At 51.8% G+C, this 15,705-nt stretch overlaps 1 protein-coding gene across 1 annotated transcript in view; it reads right to left on the bottom strand.

The window, feature by feature from the left end:
- STK10 (serine/threonine kinase 10) overlaps positions 1-15,705 on the bottom strand; it is a 106,575-nt gene that overhangs the window by 23,924 nt on the left and 66,946 nt on the right. The window contains exons 8-12 of the mRNA XM_072947237.1: positions 10,072-10,206; positions 7,265-7,810; positions 4,132-4,262; positions 1,254-1,377; positions 624-803 (exon numbers count right to left, since the gene is read on the bottom strand). Of these exons, the coding sequence (XP_072803338.1) occupies positions 624-803; positions 1,254-1,377; positions 4,132-4,262; positions 7,265-7,810; positions 10,072-10,206 (1,116 nt within the window). The remainder of the gene's footprint in view (positions 1-623; positions 804-1,253; positions 1,378-4,131; positions 4,263-7,264; positions 7,811-10,071; positions 10,207-15,705) is intronic.

The raw sequence follows: 15,705 nt of genomic DNA, 5'->3' as shown, positions 1-15,705 counted from the left end.
GTATGTCCCCGCCTCCCAGGCTCTGGCCCCACAGAGGAAGGTGAGGGCTGCTCCCTGGAATCCAGATGCCCTCCCCCAGGGCAGGTTCAGAAATACGCCTCCCTTTCCTTGTCTCAGGACTGTCCGCCTCCTTGCCACCTCCCAGTTCCCCTGCCAGCTGGGTGGGGGTCAAAGGGAGAAGAGGCACATGGGTCCAATTAGTGGGCTGCTATTTAGGGAGAAGAGAGGGTAGGGAATGGAGGATGTGTGTGCGCCCACCCAGCACCCACTCCCCCCTCTGGTGACGGCATCTCCAGTTCCCCTGAGCCACCATCCCTTCCTTCTCCCCTGCTATTTGTCACCTAGGGCTTCTAAGCTGGAAGGACGTACAGGGAGCTGCCAGAGGGCACATGGTGAGAGCCAGCCTGGGAGGAAAGGAGAGCTCAAACGATGGAGAACGGGCTCCTAATGGCACAGCTGGAGGATGTAGATCCAGACATACCTGGACATGAGCTCATCCGGTGTTCGAGCTCTCCCAAATGCCCTCTGTTGCTGAGGCAAGGTTGAGCTGGGGTTTTGATCATTGCAACTGATAGAGTTCTAATACTCCTAGACCCCTCTGCCTCCCCTCAGCACATATTCACCTCCTTCTTCATCAGTTTGAGCTGCTCTTGGAACTTGGCGTAGTCCCGCTCCTGCTCCAGGCGGATCCGCTTGGCCTCCTCCCGGCGGCGCACGGCATGGTCTTGCTCCATCTTCTCCACTTGCTGCTTTTGTTGACGCTCCAGGTTCTCCAGCTCTGTGTCAAAGAACTTCTTCTTGGCCTGGAAGGAGCAGAAAGAGAAATTCAGGAAAATCACCTTATATCCAGGAGACAGATGGAGAAAGCCCAGGGCCTGTGCTCAGACCTGGGTTTGAATCTCACCTCCTACCCTGTCTTTGCTGTGTGACCTCAGACAAGTCACTTAATCTCTCTGAGTCTGTTTCCTCATGTGCAAAAGGAAGACCAGACCATCTATCCCACAAGGTTGCTGCACGGTGCTCAATAAAAGTTGCACCCCCTCTAGAGATCCTCTTGTGTGACTCAGAGAAGCATCGTGACCTTCAAGCAATTCTGTTTATAAGTCGACACCTCGTGAGATCAGGAAACCAGAGGAATTGGGCAATTGTTGTGAATTATTCTCCATGCCCAATCATCCCCACCCTGCAGCTTTCGCTTAAAGCAAACATGGAAGCTAGAAGCTCTACAGGAACCCATCTTTTCTCACACTCACATTGATTTCTTGTTCAAAACGTTTGTGCATCTGTTCCAGCTGCAGCTCATGCTTGCTGCTCAGCTGGGTCTGGTTCCGATGCTCTTCCTTCTGGAGCAGCCGAAGCTCTCGGAGTTCCTGGCGCCTGAAAGGTGAATGGATGTGAACACTTCAGTCACAAAGTGGCCTCAGTGATCCCCTAACTCATAGCAAGGGGACAACAAAGGCTGGGGCATGATGCGGCATCACATAAGCCTGGGGTAGAGGCATGACTAGAACTTAGAACTCAGACTATATTTGACATTTATTGACAGACAAAACATTAATAATCTTAATATATAAAAAGTGCTTACAAATCAATAAGAAAAACAGGAATACCGTAGTTTTTAAAAGTGGTATAGAACATGAACAGACATGAAACAAAAGACAAAAAGAGATTTTTTAAGTTACCTATATGGATATGAAATGCAAATTAAAAAGAAAACATTAAGAAATAACATTTTCATGAAATAGGCAAGAATATAGGGGAAACTGATTCTTTCATGTATGTCTGATATGTACAAATTGACAGACTTCTGGAGGACAATGTGTCACTCAGTTTATGCCTTTTGACATAGTAGTTCCACTTCTGAGTCAAAGATTATTACTCTTTATACTGAATCTAAAGAAATATTCATAGATGCACAAAAACTGAATAAAGATATTCATAACAATGCTATTTATAATAGTACAAAATTGGAAACAAGTGTCCATCAATATAGGTCTAATTAAAAAATTAAAATATATCCACCTGATGTAATGTGATACAACCATTAAAAAAAAATCAAGTTCTAGAAGATACTGAATTACATGGAAAAAAATCTGAAAAAAGGCAGCAGTTCTTTATGAACAGATAAGGGACGGATCTCTAAGTGAAAAGCAAGATGTTGAAGCGTGGGTCTACCATGCTACCTACCATCTGGGTGAAAAACAAAAAAGCCCACATATGTGTGTACACGTGTGCATGTGTGTGTTTACTCTCCTGTTTAAACACTGAGTGTTTCTGGAAGGATTACACCATAAAATATTAACACAAGGAGGGGAACCAGATGGCTGGCAGAAAAGCGAGGCAGGGAGATTTTTCTCTGTTTACGCTTTTTCCTTTTGAACCAATATATTATATTACCTGTTCAAAATGTAAATACAATAAAAATTTGACCCAAACCACACAGCGTACCTTAATTTTGTAACATCTATATTGCCGATGTGTGTATGTGTGTACTCACAGAAAAAAAATACCGGTGGGACAAACTTCAAAGTCGTTGTGTTTTCTCTTCTGGGCAAGTCCATTAAAAATTGGTATGTATCATTTATGTAATCAGAAAAGAAAAGAAAAAGGAATTAAAAGCACCTGGGCCTGCTGGCCATGCATCAGGGCTCCCTGGCAGCCTGTGTCCTATTCTAGACCAGCGTCTGCAGGCTGCACCATGGAGACCCCCCGCCGCCAGGCCTTCCTCACAGCCCTGAGCAGGTGGAGCTGCAGGAGCCAACAGCTGCGCGAGGAGAGGCCGGCCTTGTTTGAACCTCAGCTCTGCTGCCTTTCCAGCCAGGTGCCCTCAGGCAGTCGCTCCATCTTTGTAGGTTCTGTTCCTGCATCTGTCAAATGGGGAGATAATCTCTACCTCTCAGGGTCTTCGAGGTTAAATGAGGTGACACCCAAGTGGTAACTTCTCAAATGATAATGAGAAGGAAGAGGCAAAGGCTGGCCAACTGCTGGGAAAAGCCAGAGACACTTGCTACAGCCTCGTAAGGAGGCTTCCCTGTGGGCCTCCGCATTCTGGGAAGAGGAGGCAGGAGGTGGTTTTCAAGTGTTAACAGAGAAATGGGAATCCCGACGCAAGAGAAACTGAGGCTTAGAACACAACTGATCAAAAAACGAACCCAGAAAGGTCAGCAGCCAGGTCCTGACATTACATCCGTGACCCGCCAGATTCTCACAAAGGAAGGCAGGCAGAGACGGGGTATGAAGGAGAGAACCGGCAGCACAATTTTAGGGAAAACCAGAAAGAACTCAGACCTAGCGGCCTCGCTCTGCGAGAGGGACTGCCCGGTCACGTGGTTCAAAAGGTTCACCTGACCAGGGCCCTGGGCATCCCGGGGACCACACCCCTGTCCTCTCCCTCTGTCCTCTCAGGCCCTTAAACAAGCCAAGCAGCCACTCCTCAGGCCTTGGCCTTGCAGTTTCCTCTGTGCTCCCCCAGCTCTGCTCACGGTCAGCTCCCCTCAACCCTGGGCCCTGCTCCAGAGCCTTCCCACCGGACAGTATCCTCCCTCCGCCCACCCCAGGAGCCCACGAGCGTATCACCCATGACTCCCTTCACGGCATGTTCCACAGTTGGGAAGTATCTTGTGTGCTCTCTGTTGGCCCATTAGGTGTAAATTCTACAAAGCAACAGCCTCAACTATCTGGGTCACTGCCATGTCCTCCAACCCGGTAGGGGGTGTGGATACATGGGTGGGTGGATGGATGGGTGGATGGAGGGCTCGGTAGGTGGGTGGGTGAGTGGGTGGATAGAAGGGGGGTATGTGGAGGGGTTAGTGAATGGAGGGATGGGTGTGTGGATGGATGGACGGGTGGGTGAGTGGGTAAAGGGGTGGATGGATGGATGCGTAAGTAAATGGAGGGGTGAGTGGATGGAGAGGTGGGTAGGTGGGTAGGTGGGTGGGTGGGGGGATGGGGGGATGGAGATGTGGCTGGAGGGGCAGGTGGATTGGGGCAGGCAGGATCTCAGGCAAAACCAGCTTCCTCTTGTGTCCTTGATCCCACACTTCGTGCTGGGACAGACAGCTCTTGCACCAGAAGGACATACGCTCACCCCTCTCACCACATCCCCACCGTCGCAGCCCTTCCCAGCCTTGCCTGAGGAATCTCATCTCCTCGTCCTTCTTCTCATCTTCGCTGATGATCTTGGAGGTGGTGATGCTCACCTCCACGCCGTCCACCACAAACTTGCGTGTCCTCTTGAGGGTCTTATTGTGCAGCCTTGAGTCCTGGCCAGGGGATATCATTAGGCAAAGCTCAGCATTTTAGCTAAGGATCCATGGGTGACACAGGGGGTGCAGCCCACAGCCCTCCTGGCCCCACCACCTCAGCCCCATCCGGGTAGGAGATGGCTGTCCATCATCCCCCTCTTGCCTCGAGCCCCTCCATCTAGGGGCCTGGGTGTCTGAAGTTATGCCCTTTCCTCTCCCAGATCTTGGCCTTCAGACGCTGCCCGTCCCCTGCCAGGCGGCAGCCAGCACCCTCCCGCGCACAGGACGTGGCACTGGGAAGAACAAGGATCCTGCTACACCCTCTGCTGTCCACTGGCTGGGACCCTGGGCAAGTCCCTCGTCCTGTCCGAGCCTCAGCCTCCTCAACCCGTCAGAGGAGGAGACCAACAGTACTTGCCTCCCAGAGCGTTTTCAGAGGTTCAGGGAGAGACCGGGGCAGGGGTGGGGGTTGGGGGGATAAACAGCGCCTGGCTCATGGCAAGGGTTCTACACTTGGTATTTATTTCTGCCAGTTACTCCTGCAGACCACAGTCTCTTATCCACAACGGCAAACTCCAAAGAGCCTGGAAAACGGAAGTTCATAGCCGAAAACTTGACAGCCAGACCTAACCTGACCTGAACTCCACAGGCGACCATGCCCGTCTGGGGCCACCATGAGGTTATTCACAGTCTCTATCTTTTCCTGTGAATAATCATGCCTTTCACACGTGATTGTGCTGTCAGGACTCGTGGAGGTGTTCAAATACCCTTTGAAAGTTCTCCGTCCAGATTGGATGAGGCCTGTGGGCTTGCACGGGAGTCATCATGGCATCTCCCCGTCCGACCCCTCACCTGGCTTCCACGGCCCTTCCTAGTGCAGCCTGGCCCGGCCTCCCAACGCTGCCCCGAGGGCCTGCCGGCCCGAGAGCGGAGGGAGGGCCAGCGTGGCTCCGGGCAGGAGACCCCTGCCCTCAAAGTCTGCTCTGCCCTCCGGCTCCCACCCAGAGGCCAGCAGACAGTCCTGGACCGTAAGGTCTCAGGGGAGGTTCCACGGGCCCTCACCCAGAGCCTTGGACGCTGCGGACAGCGGTCACCCTGACTCTCATCCCCTACAGCACCCAGCGCACGTGCCCTAGGACTCAATTCAAGTCAGGCTAGCAACGAGGAAGGCAGGCTGGCTGGAGAGTGGCGGGGAGGAAAGGAGGCCTGGGGCACAGCCCTCATGCTGGAACCGCTCCTGGTCTCGGGCCTCCGCCCTGAAGTACCAGGCTCCTGTCCAGCCAAGGATGCTGACACAGCCATGAACTCTTATCAGAACAGCCGTGTTCCCTGACTCACTGCCAGGCAGCCAGCAAAGGAATGTTCCCAACAGCCTCGAGAAGAGGCGGGGGACCCTGCTCTGGGAAGGCCAGCTTTTATTTTAGAAATACTCTTTTTTCCCCAGTCTTAGTGTCTTTTTAATAAGAAAATGGACAGAACCCCTGTCCTACGAAGATGATGGGCCCGGACGCTTCTTATGCATTAAAGCTGCTGCCGTCCCGTCTCGTCCTGACGACCTGTCAGAACTGAGCTTTCTTTCTGATCCCAAAGCTAACGGTGCCAGCTGGCTGCTTCTCTTTTTGCTCCCTTTCATTTGGCCAATATCTTTGAGTCTCTACTGTGTGGTTTCTCACTAAGTAAGTGACAGCAGGAAGAAACAAAAAGATACAGAATCCTCCCTGAGTTCAGCCTTGGTGGGGGATGAGGCCCTCAGTGTGGCCAAACAAGCGACCAATGGTGGGATCACGAACACCTCAAGATTCATGGGAGCGGGCAGGGGACGGGGTCAGCCCTTCCTGAGGACGAGGAGGCCACCGCTCCCACCGCAAAGGCAGAATGACAGGTGCGACTGAGTGTGTGGAGTCTGGGGTCTGACCGGCTCCCTAACCAGAGCCTTCGTTTGCTCCTCTGGACACTGGGATGAAGACGGAGCCTCCTTTGCTGTTATTTCTAAAGCCCTTGGCAGTGCAGGCCTCATGCAATGGCCCGTCATTCACAGCGCTACCCTCTCCAGAAGGGCCACGGGCCGGGAGGCAGCCTTCAGCCCCGCTGCCTTTAAAGTGAATCAGTCAGCAGCTGGACCACATGGCTGACCCCCAAATCAGAGCGCTTTCCTTTTTATTCTTTCCAGAGAGACAATTAGATGTATTATTGTATATTACACATCGATGTTTTAAAGGTCAATGAAGTTGAGTCTTCTAAATAAACTCTAAGGAAACGTTTTTTTTAAAGAATTGGGGGGTGGGGCGGGTAATCAGGTATCTTTATGTATTTTTTAATGGAGGTACCAGGGATTGAACCCAGGACCTTGTGCACGGTAAGCACATACTCTACCCCTGAACTATACCTTCCCCTTCTAAGGAAACCATTTTTTAATGCATGGTGACTTAGTAGGACATGAGGCTCTGCATGGCTGTGGAGACACGACACTGCGTGGAGACTAACGAGCAGAGAGGAAAACTGGTCTTTGACCTGCAGAAGGCACAGAAGCTTCCAACTCAGATACATTTTTCCAGGGCATCATTTCAGCTCTTGCATCTCTGAGCATGTCAATGCCTTCACCAGGCTTCTGGGGCAAAATCGCCTGAAGCCCCACAGCCCACCCGGGCCCAGGAACTGGATCTGGTCGAGCGTGTGTGACTGGGACAATGGAGGGGACTCCAAATCAGAGAACTTCCCCTTCTAGGATTCTCTCTCCCACATTTTCAGGAGGACCTTTCCCCAAACTCCATTTAAATGGAAACTGAAACTGAAATTTAAAACTCAGACCAACTTCCTGACATGACTAAATCCCAGAGCAAACTCAGATATTTTGGAGATTAAACTACAAATCAAACTAAGAGCACTATAAAGAAAGAGCAAGCTCATGAGCCACCTAAAAATGGAAGGCAGCCACTGAATGCTGCCAATAGCCAAAACTGGGCGGCAGAATATCCCGCAGTTCTCCCACTCCAAGCCTGTGGTGTAAAAGGCGGTGTTACCTTGATGGACAGAGAGCCCGACCCTCTGTTCAGGGACAGTTCGGCTGAGAGGGAGGTGCCGTAGTCCGTGCTCTCGGAGTTGGAGAGGCTGCCACAGTCCGAGTCCGCCTTGGAAGGGCCCAGAGCTGGCTGGGCAGGGAGCTCCAGGCTGCCATTGGCCAGCTTCTCGCCGCCCAAGGTCTCCAGGGCGCTGCTGTTGGGACGGCTCTGGCCTGCCTTCTGGGATCTGCTGGCTGCTGGACTGAGGTCCCCACCCTGGGCGGTGGCTTTCTTCTCTTCGGATACCTGAATTCTGGCATCCATTGACACTGGCCGGGACTTACGGAGGGGCGCAGGCACTGCTACCCCGTTCTCCTTGCCAGGGGACACATCTGGGGGTCTGGTGGTTTGGAGGGATCTGCCCTCTGAGGGCTGGCTGGGCCCATTCACACTGTCCTGAGGCTGGCTGGGTGGCAGCGCAGTGAAAGATGATTCCATGAGAAGCTTGTCAGCTTCAAGGCTCAGCTGACTCACCTCAGAGGAGTCCCGACTGTGGTTCCCCAGAGGCTAGGGAAAAAAAGAGAGTCAAGGCCATGATACCGTATGTCTAAGGCAACAGTCAGAGATGCAGTGAGGCTGCAAAGTCAGATACCCACAAGGAGAAGTGGTCCGGGGCCAGGGAGGTATAATAATAGGTAACCCTCTCTGGTAAGCCACAGTCCTCCCCACTCCCTATTGCCTAACCAACAGTAAAATTACTACTTGTTTTGAGAAGTAGGAATCTCCCAATTGTCTCTCAGCTTAGCTTAATTTAATACCTGTTTTTCCTCCTAGGAGTAGAGGCAGCCATGGCCTGGACAGCTCATGCCCTGTCTTAAGAGGGCAGTGGCTACTCTGCTCCACCCCATTGTGGCAACATAGGAAAACAGGTCCCCTGTGGCCAGACCTTCTGATTTTTCAAGCCAGGCTGGAATCTGGATTTTTACATGGTATCTCCTCATTTTTACATGGCAACCAATTCAAATTGTTTAAAAATCACATAAAGGCCAAACCAAACTTATCCAGAGGCTAAATTCAACCAGTCGGTCAGTAAATATTTTACGTTTTTGATTTTGTTTTTCAGAGCCTTTCGGGGTGGAAAGTACTGACAATGTTAGTACTGTGAAGTAGTACACCCATTTCTGTGGATGAAACATAAAAGTCCAGCTGTGAATAAAGTGAGCACCCATGTAGCCGCCTTCCAGGTCAGGAGTGACACCCTCCCCCAGCCCAGAGTCCCCACCTGTGTCCGGCCTCCCCTTGACACAATCACTGCCTGGACTTCACTCTCCAAGTGTTACGGGTTAGTTTGCCTGTTGTTAAACTTAATATTGACAGAATCACACCATAAGCGCTCCCCTGAGTCCTGCCTGATGGCTGCTGGTTTTTAATCTTGGATATGGACGCTTCCAGAGGGAACGCTAATCCATTTTCTATTCAACAGCCAGAGCGATAATGGTTCAAAAATTCACATCTGAGGGGGGAGGGCATAGCTCAAGTGGCAGAGTGCATGCTTAGCATGCAGAGGTCCTGGGTTCAATCCCCAGTATCTCGTCTAAACTATAAAATAAATAAATCTGATTACCTTCCCCCTCCTCAAAAAACAAAAAAAATCACATCTGATCCTGTCATTCACACACACAGCAATGCCCAGCCCCTGCCTGAAGCCCTCATGGCCCCCACTGTCCTCATGACAAAGATCAGCCTCTTGCCAGGGGAGAATCCAGGCAGGATGTGCTGACTTTCCGCCTCCCTGCCAACCTTGCTGCCTGCCTCCTCCGGGAGCCAGGCCCCGGACACACTGCCTCCCTTCCCTCTTCTGCTGTGGATCTCCCAATCCCGGCCCACACCTGGCCCTGCACCTTATCAGCTCAGCCACATGACTGCTCAGGCCTCAGTTTTCCCATCTGTAAAGTGGAGCCTAGGTTCCCCTCTATCCGAGTTGCGGAATCCGCAGCACTCGGCAGGGGCTCAGTGAACGGGCTGTGGTTACTGTGCTAATTCCGCCCCATCCTCCTCGGGGCGTCTCTTCCTCAGCCTGGTGAGGGTTCACACCAGCTCAGGCTCCGCCCAGGAACGAATCAAAGTTGAGGAAGTGCTGTGCCGTCCACCCGCAGCAGACAAATCCAGCCCCTGCCTCACGAGGTCCACAGCACCATCTGGATGGCAAATCTCCCCTCCTGGAAGAAGCTCTTCCCAAATGGCTAAACCAGGGATCCAGAAGCGGCTGCTCCGGGCAGAAGCCAGCCCACAGACATGTTTTGATTGGCCCCAGTGTTTTGTAAACACTTAAATTCGCTTTCATTTAAATTTACATTCAGCCAAGTGCTGAAGTTGCAGGTGGGTTACGAACGTGCCACTCAGGGCAGCCAGACGGGACCTGGGGGGACCGAAGCCCCTCAGCCTGTTCCCTCTGATCAGGTGCAGCCTCTACCTGCATTGACCCCACAGCGTGCTAATAGCGACCTTGTTATTATAGGTGAGCCGCACTAGGGAAAAGGCTGGGAAGCAGCACGAGTCAGCTACCAACCTTTAAAAACTGGAAGATCGTGTGTGAAAATCTAGATTCCTGGGATTCCCTGAAAACTTACAAGCTCTGGCCAACACAGCCTGCTGCCTCGGCCCGGCCCATGTGCTGTCTTACATAACCTATGGCGTGGGAGCAAGTGACCTCTGAGCTGGGCAAAAACAGAAAGGAATCCTTCCTGCGCCTCCCAGGCCCCCTCCCGCCCCAGCCAAGGCCTGCGCGGATCCCATCCTTCTTCAGTCCCCCTCCTTCCAGGTCTTACCGAGGCACCATCCACCAAGTCCTCCTCCTCCCCCTCATCCCGGCCGTCTTCAATCTCCTCCATCACTTCAGCCTTGGCCTCGGCCACCAGCTCCCTCAGCGCCTTGTTGCTGGTGACGCTGCTGACGAAGGGGTGCTGAGGGGAGCAAGACAGCTGGGTTAGAACCTCTAGGGGGGGTGAGGAGGGACAACCAAGCCTGGGGGGCTGTGTGGTGTGGGCAATCCCCCAGGCGGACAAGGCCAGCAGCATCCCTGAGCGGAATATGAACACGAACTCGGTCAGGCAGACCCAGAGGCAGCTTAGACAGTCCTGTGTGTGGTGGAAAGAGAGCAAATCCCAGCTCTGCCCCTCACCAGCTGTGTGACGCCGAGCGTGACCCTTTCCCTCTCTGAGCTGCAGGTTCCTCACCTCTAAAGTGGAGACAAACCCACCTGGATGGCACGGGGATGTGCAGGGAAGAGCATGGCCCAAAGCGGGAGCTGAAGTCATGTTTCAGGAGGTTTGTTTGTGTTTTTGTTAATTTATTTCTTTAGAAGGTTTTAATACATGATTTTCAAATTACTACATATATATACATACACATACACACATATACTTTACTGAGGAATTACTTACACAGAGTAAAGTTCACAAACATTAAGCTCAGTGACGTTTTCCATACATACGCACGCAGCGTAACCGCCACCCAGCGCAAGACACAGAACATTTCCACCCCGCATCCCCTCACACTCGAGCCCATCCCCCAGAGCTGCCCAGCTCCAGAGACTAGCTCTGCTTGCTCTGTAATTTCATCTAAAGAGACTCACAGAGCACTTAGTCTTTGTGGCTGGCTTTCCTCACTCAACGTGAGTTAAGACTGAGATCTGCCTACATTGTAGCGCGTCGATAAATTCTTCCTTTTTGACTCCTGTGCCGTATCCTACCGCATGACTGTGTCACAATTTGTTCATTCTTCCTGCTGCTGCTGGATGTATGTGTTGCTTCCTACTTTGGGCAACTATTAATAAAGTTGCTGTGCTTGTACAGGTCTTGAGGTGGACTGTGTGTTTGCAACATCTTGAGGCAAAGGAGTGTATGCTTTATTCCTAGGTGTTTACAGAAATGTCACATCTTAAAAAAGTGACCTTGGGAAACACCAGAGTTTTGAAGGCCTTAGCAGACGGTAAATCGGCCCAAAGATCTCCTTGGTGCAAGTCTGTCCCTGAACATCTTTCGCCAGCACGGCGGTGTGGACAGGGATGTGGGCTACCTCAACTCCCCACACTCACTTAGAAAGGCATGCTGGGGGCGGTGGTGTCATTAAGTTGGAATTTGCGCATTTGAAATATATAGGAAGGCTCTGATGAAATTCATTATTTTTACTATCCGGAAATTTATCAGCAGAGGAACACCAACAAGATTGCAGGGAAGTATTTAAATGACTCAAGAGAATAAACTTTCTAGCAACTTAGAAACACATTCACAACTGACAGGTCCGCTACAAATCATTCTATCTGCTTGTAGATTCAAAACAGTTCATTTGTGGAAGGTTAGAGGCAACACCCTATTCAACTTGGGCACCTTACTTTGCACACTGGAAAGCATCCACTTCACTCCTTTTAAAGAGCCCTGTCATGCAGGTTTTCCCAAACCAGCCTGACTTTTCTCCAGTTAGTCCAAATTAGTAAAGAAGTGAAGAATTTCATTTCTTTTCTTTCTCTCCCACACCCCCATTCATTCGCTGATTCATGCCCTAGTCACATGTTGAGGTTAGCAATGTGCCAGGTGCTGGAAGAAGGCCGAACAAGCAGACAGGCAAGGTCCCTGGTCTTGGGGGCTTGCGGCTGAGTGGGAGAAACAATGGGCATGTAACCAAATGCTAAGACCGTTTTTCAGACCAGGTAGCAGGATAAAGTGATGCTGGAGAAACATGGGCCTGGATGGGGAGGTGGCTGGTCAGAGGGGGCCTCCTTGGGAAGTAACATTCAAGCTGAGATCCGAGGGATGTAAACAGGCTGGCCAGGGAAAGATCTGAGAATTACAGGCAGAGGGAGCAGCAAGTACAAAGGCTGCAGCAGAGCAGTGATACAAACAGTAACCCTCCAAGGGTGTCGCTCTGGCTGTTGCATGGCTCCAACAAGTCTTGCGTGGGACGTTAATAAGGGTGTACTAGTCGTGGGGAGGGGGAGCAGGAGAGTGTAGCAGGGAAGACTGATGGCTCTAGACTCGAGAGCCAGGCTGACTGGGATGAATTCTCACTACCACCACCAACTTGGGCGAGTCACTCAACCTCTGTGAGCCTCAGTTTGCTCATCTGTGTACTGGAAATAGTATGGCTGTTCTAAGCACTATAGTAAGAGCTCAAAATATGGCAGCTCTGTCATCTATACCATCACCACCATCACCACCACCACCATCGCCACCATCACCACCATCACCACCACCACCATCACCATCATCACCACCACCATCCCATCATCACCACCACCATCACCACCACCATCACTACCACCACCACCACCATCACCACCATCACCACCATCACCACCACCACCACCACCATCCCATCATCACCACCACCATCACCACCACCATCACCACCATCACCACCACCATCACCACCATCACCATCATCACCACCACCACCATCACCACCATCACCACCACCATCGCCACCATCACCACCACCACCACCATCCCATCATCACCACCACCATCACCACCACCATCGCCACCATCACCACCATCACCACCACCATCACCACCATCATCACTACCACCACCACCACCATCACCACCATCACCACCATCACCACCACCACCACCACCATCCCATCATCACCACCACCATCACCACCACCATCACCACCATCACCACCACCATCACCACCATCACCATCATCACCACCACCACCATCACCACCATCACCACCACCATCGCCACCATCACCACCACCACCACCACCACCATCCCATCATCACCACCACCATCACCACCACCATCGCCACCATCACCACCATCACCACCACCATCACCACCATCATCACTACTGCCACCACTGTTACCACCATCACAGCCACCAATATCATCATCACCATTACAACCTCCACCACCACCACCAGCAGCAGCAGCAGAATCACAATCAGAGAAGCCTTTAAGTACCAGTTTGCTCTCCCAGCCATTCCCGTTCCCTCCTGCATTCCCACAGGGCGCAGCGTTTTTAGAACTGAGGGTGAAAATCAGGTCCCCGAGCTTCACATTGCACAACCGCACGCATGTCAACTTGAGCGAGAAGCCACGGGACACTGCACTGCAGTGGCTGAAGCAGATGTGGAGAAATAAATAATGCAGACGCAGGCTTCTGGAAATGGCAGGTTTTCACCGGTGCATATCACATATTAACCAAATCAGTGGCTCTTCAGCTTGGCCAGGAGCCTTGCTTTCTTGAGGCTGAACATCTGCTCCATGGCCTCCCTTGAGCACCCTGGGGTCCTCAGGAAGTGGAGCGGGTGCTGTGGGGAAGAAAGCCTCCGACAGAGGGGCAAGTGAGCAGGACGCCAAGCTCCTGGAATCCCTCAGCAAGCGGGACTGGCAGGTGGGCAGGCCCTCCTGTGTCTGATTAGACCCAGAACACTGTTTCGTAAACTGCTCTGGGACACAAAGTACAGACCACTTCCCCCACCACATCAGCTCTGTTACCTCCAAGGATGTGTTCAGAAAAGACGTTTCTCTAACCGCCAAGCTGCCAAGCCCCCTGGAGACATTAGCCCCTGTGCAGGAGGGTGCAGGACCTTCCCGCGCATCTGCGTAGGGATGGGCTGGTCTGGGTACAGGGGTCCCCAGAAAGGTGCTCGGGCACCCCGATGGAAGGCCTGGATCAGAGGGAATCTCAGCCGCCTGCTTCTTCAGGAAGAGGAGCAGCTGCTCCGTGCTATCTCTGTAGGGAGCCCCAAGATGCCACAGAGCTCGCCAGCTGGCACCCACCCTCGGCCAGGACCTCTCCTGCCATCTACACAGTCATCCTTTCCAGGAACTTGAGCCTAGTTTTCCTCGGTGTGCTTAGAAACCATCAGCCTGGGTGTCCCACACTCCAAGACTGGCTTTAGAAAATGCCTAACAATGCTTTCAAGTTTCCAGGTGTCAGCATCTCTCTGCCAATTCCTGCCCTCTTCTCTCTGAACTTTCTTCCATCTCTTCCAGTCTCTCTTTCTCTTTCATTCCTTCTTTTTCTCCTTCATTCATTCAGAGAATCAGCTTATTACAGCGGTCAAAAGAACAGCCTTTGGAACAGGTAACCAGGATGAGAATCCCAGCTCTGTCACTTACAAACTGTTTGACTTTGTGCAGGTTACTTAACCTCTCTGTGTCTCAGTTTTATCTGTTTCAGAAGAGATCCAAATTGTACTTACTTCGCAGGGTTGTTATGAGGATTCGATTAGTTAACATTTGCTAGAAACAGAATAGAACCTGGCATGGAGAAAAGGTTGTATAATAGTTTGTTAAGTAAAAATAAGTAAATGCATTTACCAAATACTTGGTTGAGGGCTCTCTCCATACCAGGCACTGTTCTGGATGATTGGGGCACATCAGTGAATAAAACAAAGACTGCTCTCCTCAGGGCACAGACATGCTGGTCAGGGAGATCAACAATAAACTTGGTAAAAAATAAGATATATGAGTGCTACGTAGCATGGAGAAATCAAAAGTAGGGCAGGGAAGGAGAATTAGGAATGTTGGGGTGCAGGAGGTTTGCAGTTTTAAACAGGGTGCTTGGGGGAGGCTTCACAAAGAAGCTGTCATCTAAGCAATGACTTACAGAGAGTCAGCCATGGAGGTATATGGAGGAAGAGCATCTCAGGCATTGCGGAGAGTCAGTGCAAAGGCCCTGAGGCAGGAGTGTGCCTGGAGTGTCTGAAGAATACCAAGGAGGCTGGGGTGGCTGGCAAAGAGTGAGGGGCCAGAGAGAGACAGGTCTGAGGGGTCAAGGTGGGGTGGGCAGGTCATGCAGGACTTTGTAGGTCACTGAGTAAGATGGGAGTCATTAAGGGGCTTTGGACCGAGGAGGTACAGGAGCTGACATGTTTTAAAAGTTCTCTCTGGCTGCCGGGCTGAGAACAGCCTGAAGGAGGGCACGGAGACCCACGAGGAGGCAATAATCCAAGGAAGGGATGGCACTGGCTCAAACCTGGTGGCTGCAATGAGGTGGTGAGAAGTGGTTGGATTTTGGGCGTGTTCTAAAGGCAGGGACACAGGATTTCCCGGTAGAATGGATATGGACTATGCAAGAAAGAGAGGGATTAAAGATGCTTGAGGATCTGGGGTCTGACTACTGGAAGGGTGGGGCTGCCACTGACCAAGCCAGGAAGTCACCAGGAGAGCACATTTGGGGAAAGATCGGGGGCTCAGCTGTGGACGTGTTAAGCTGATGAGATGCCTATCAACCTCTGAGGGGGCTGGAGGGTAAAGAGCTGGATACGAGGGCCGGAGGGCAAGGATGGCAGTGGGGGTTATGGGTAGGAATGCGGGAGCCGTGGCAAACTGGACGAGACCATCAGGGTGAGTGGAGATGGAACGGAAGGCCCTGGGGCACCTCCCACTGATCAGCTGGAGAGAAAGAGGAACAGCACTAGGAGACTGAGAGGGTGACCAGTGAG

The sequence above is a fragment of the Vicugna pacos genome, chromosome 22 (assembly GCF_048564905.1).
Source record: "Vicugna pacos chromosome 22, VicPac4, whole genome shotgun sequence".
Classification (NCBI taxonomy): Eukaryota; Metazoa; Chordata; class Mammalia; order Artiodactyla; family Camelidae; genus Vicugna; species Vicugna pacos.
This window is presented reverse-complemented; position numbering and strand designations above follow the sequence as displayed.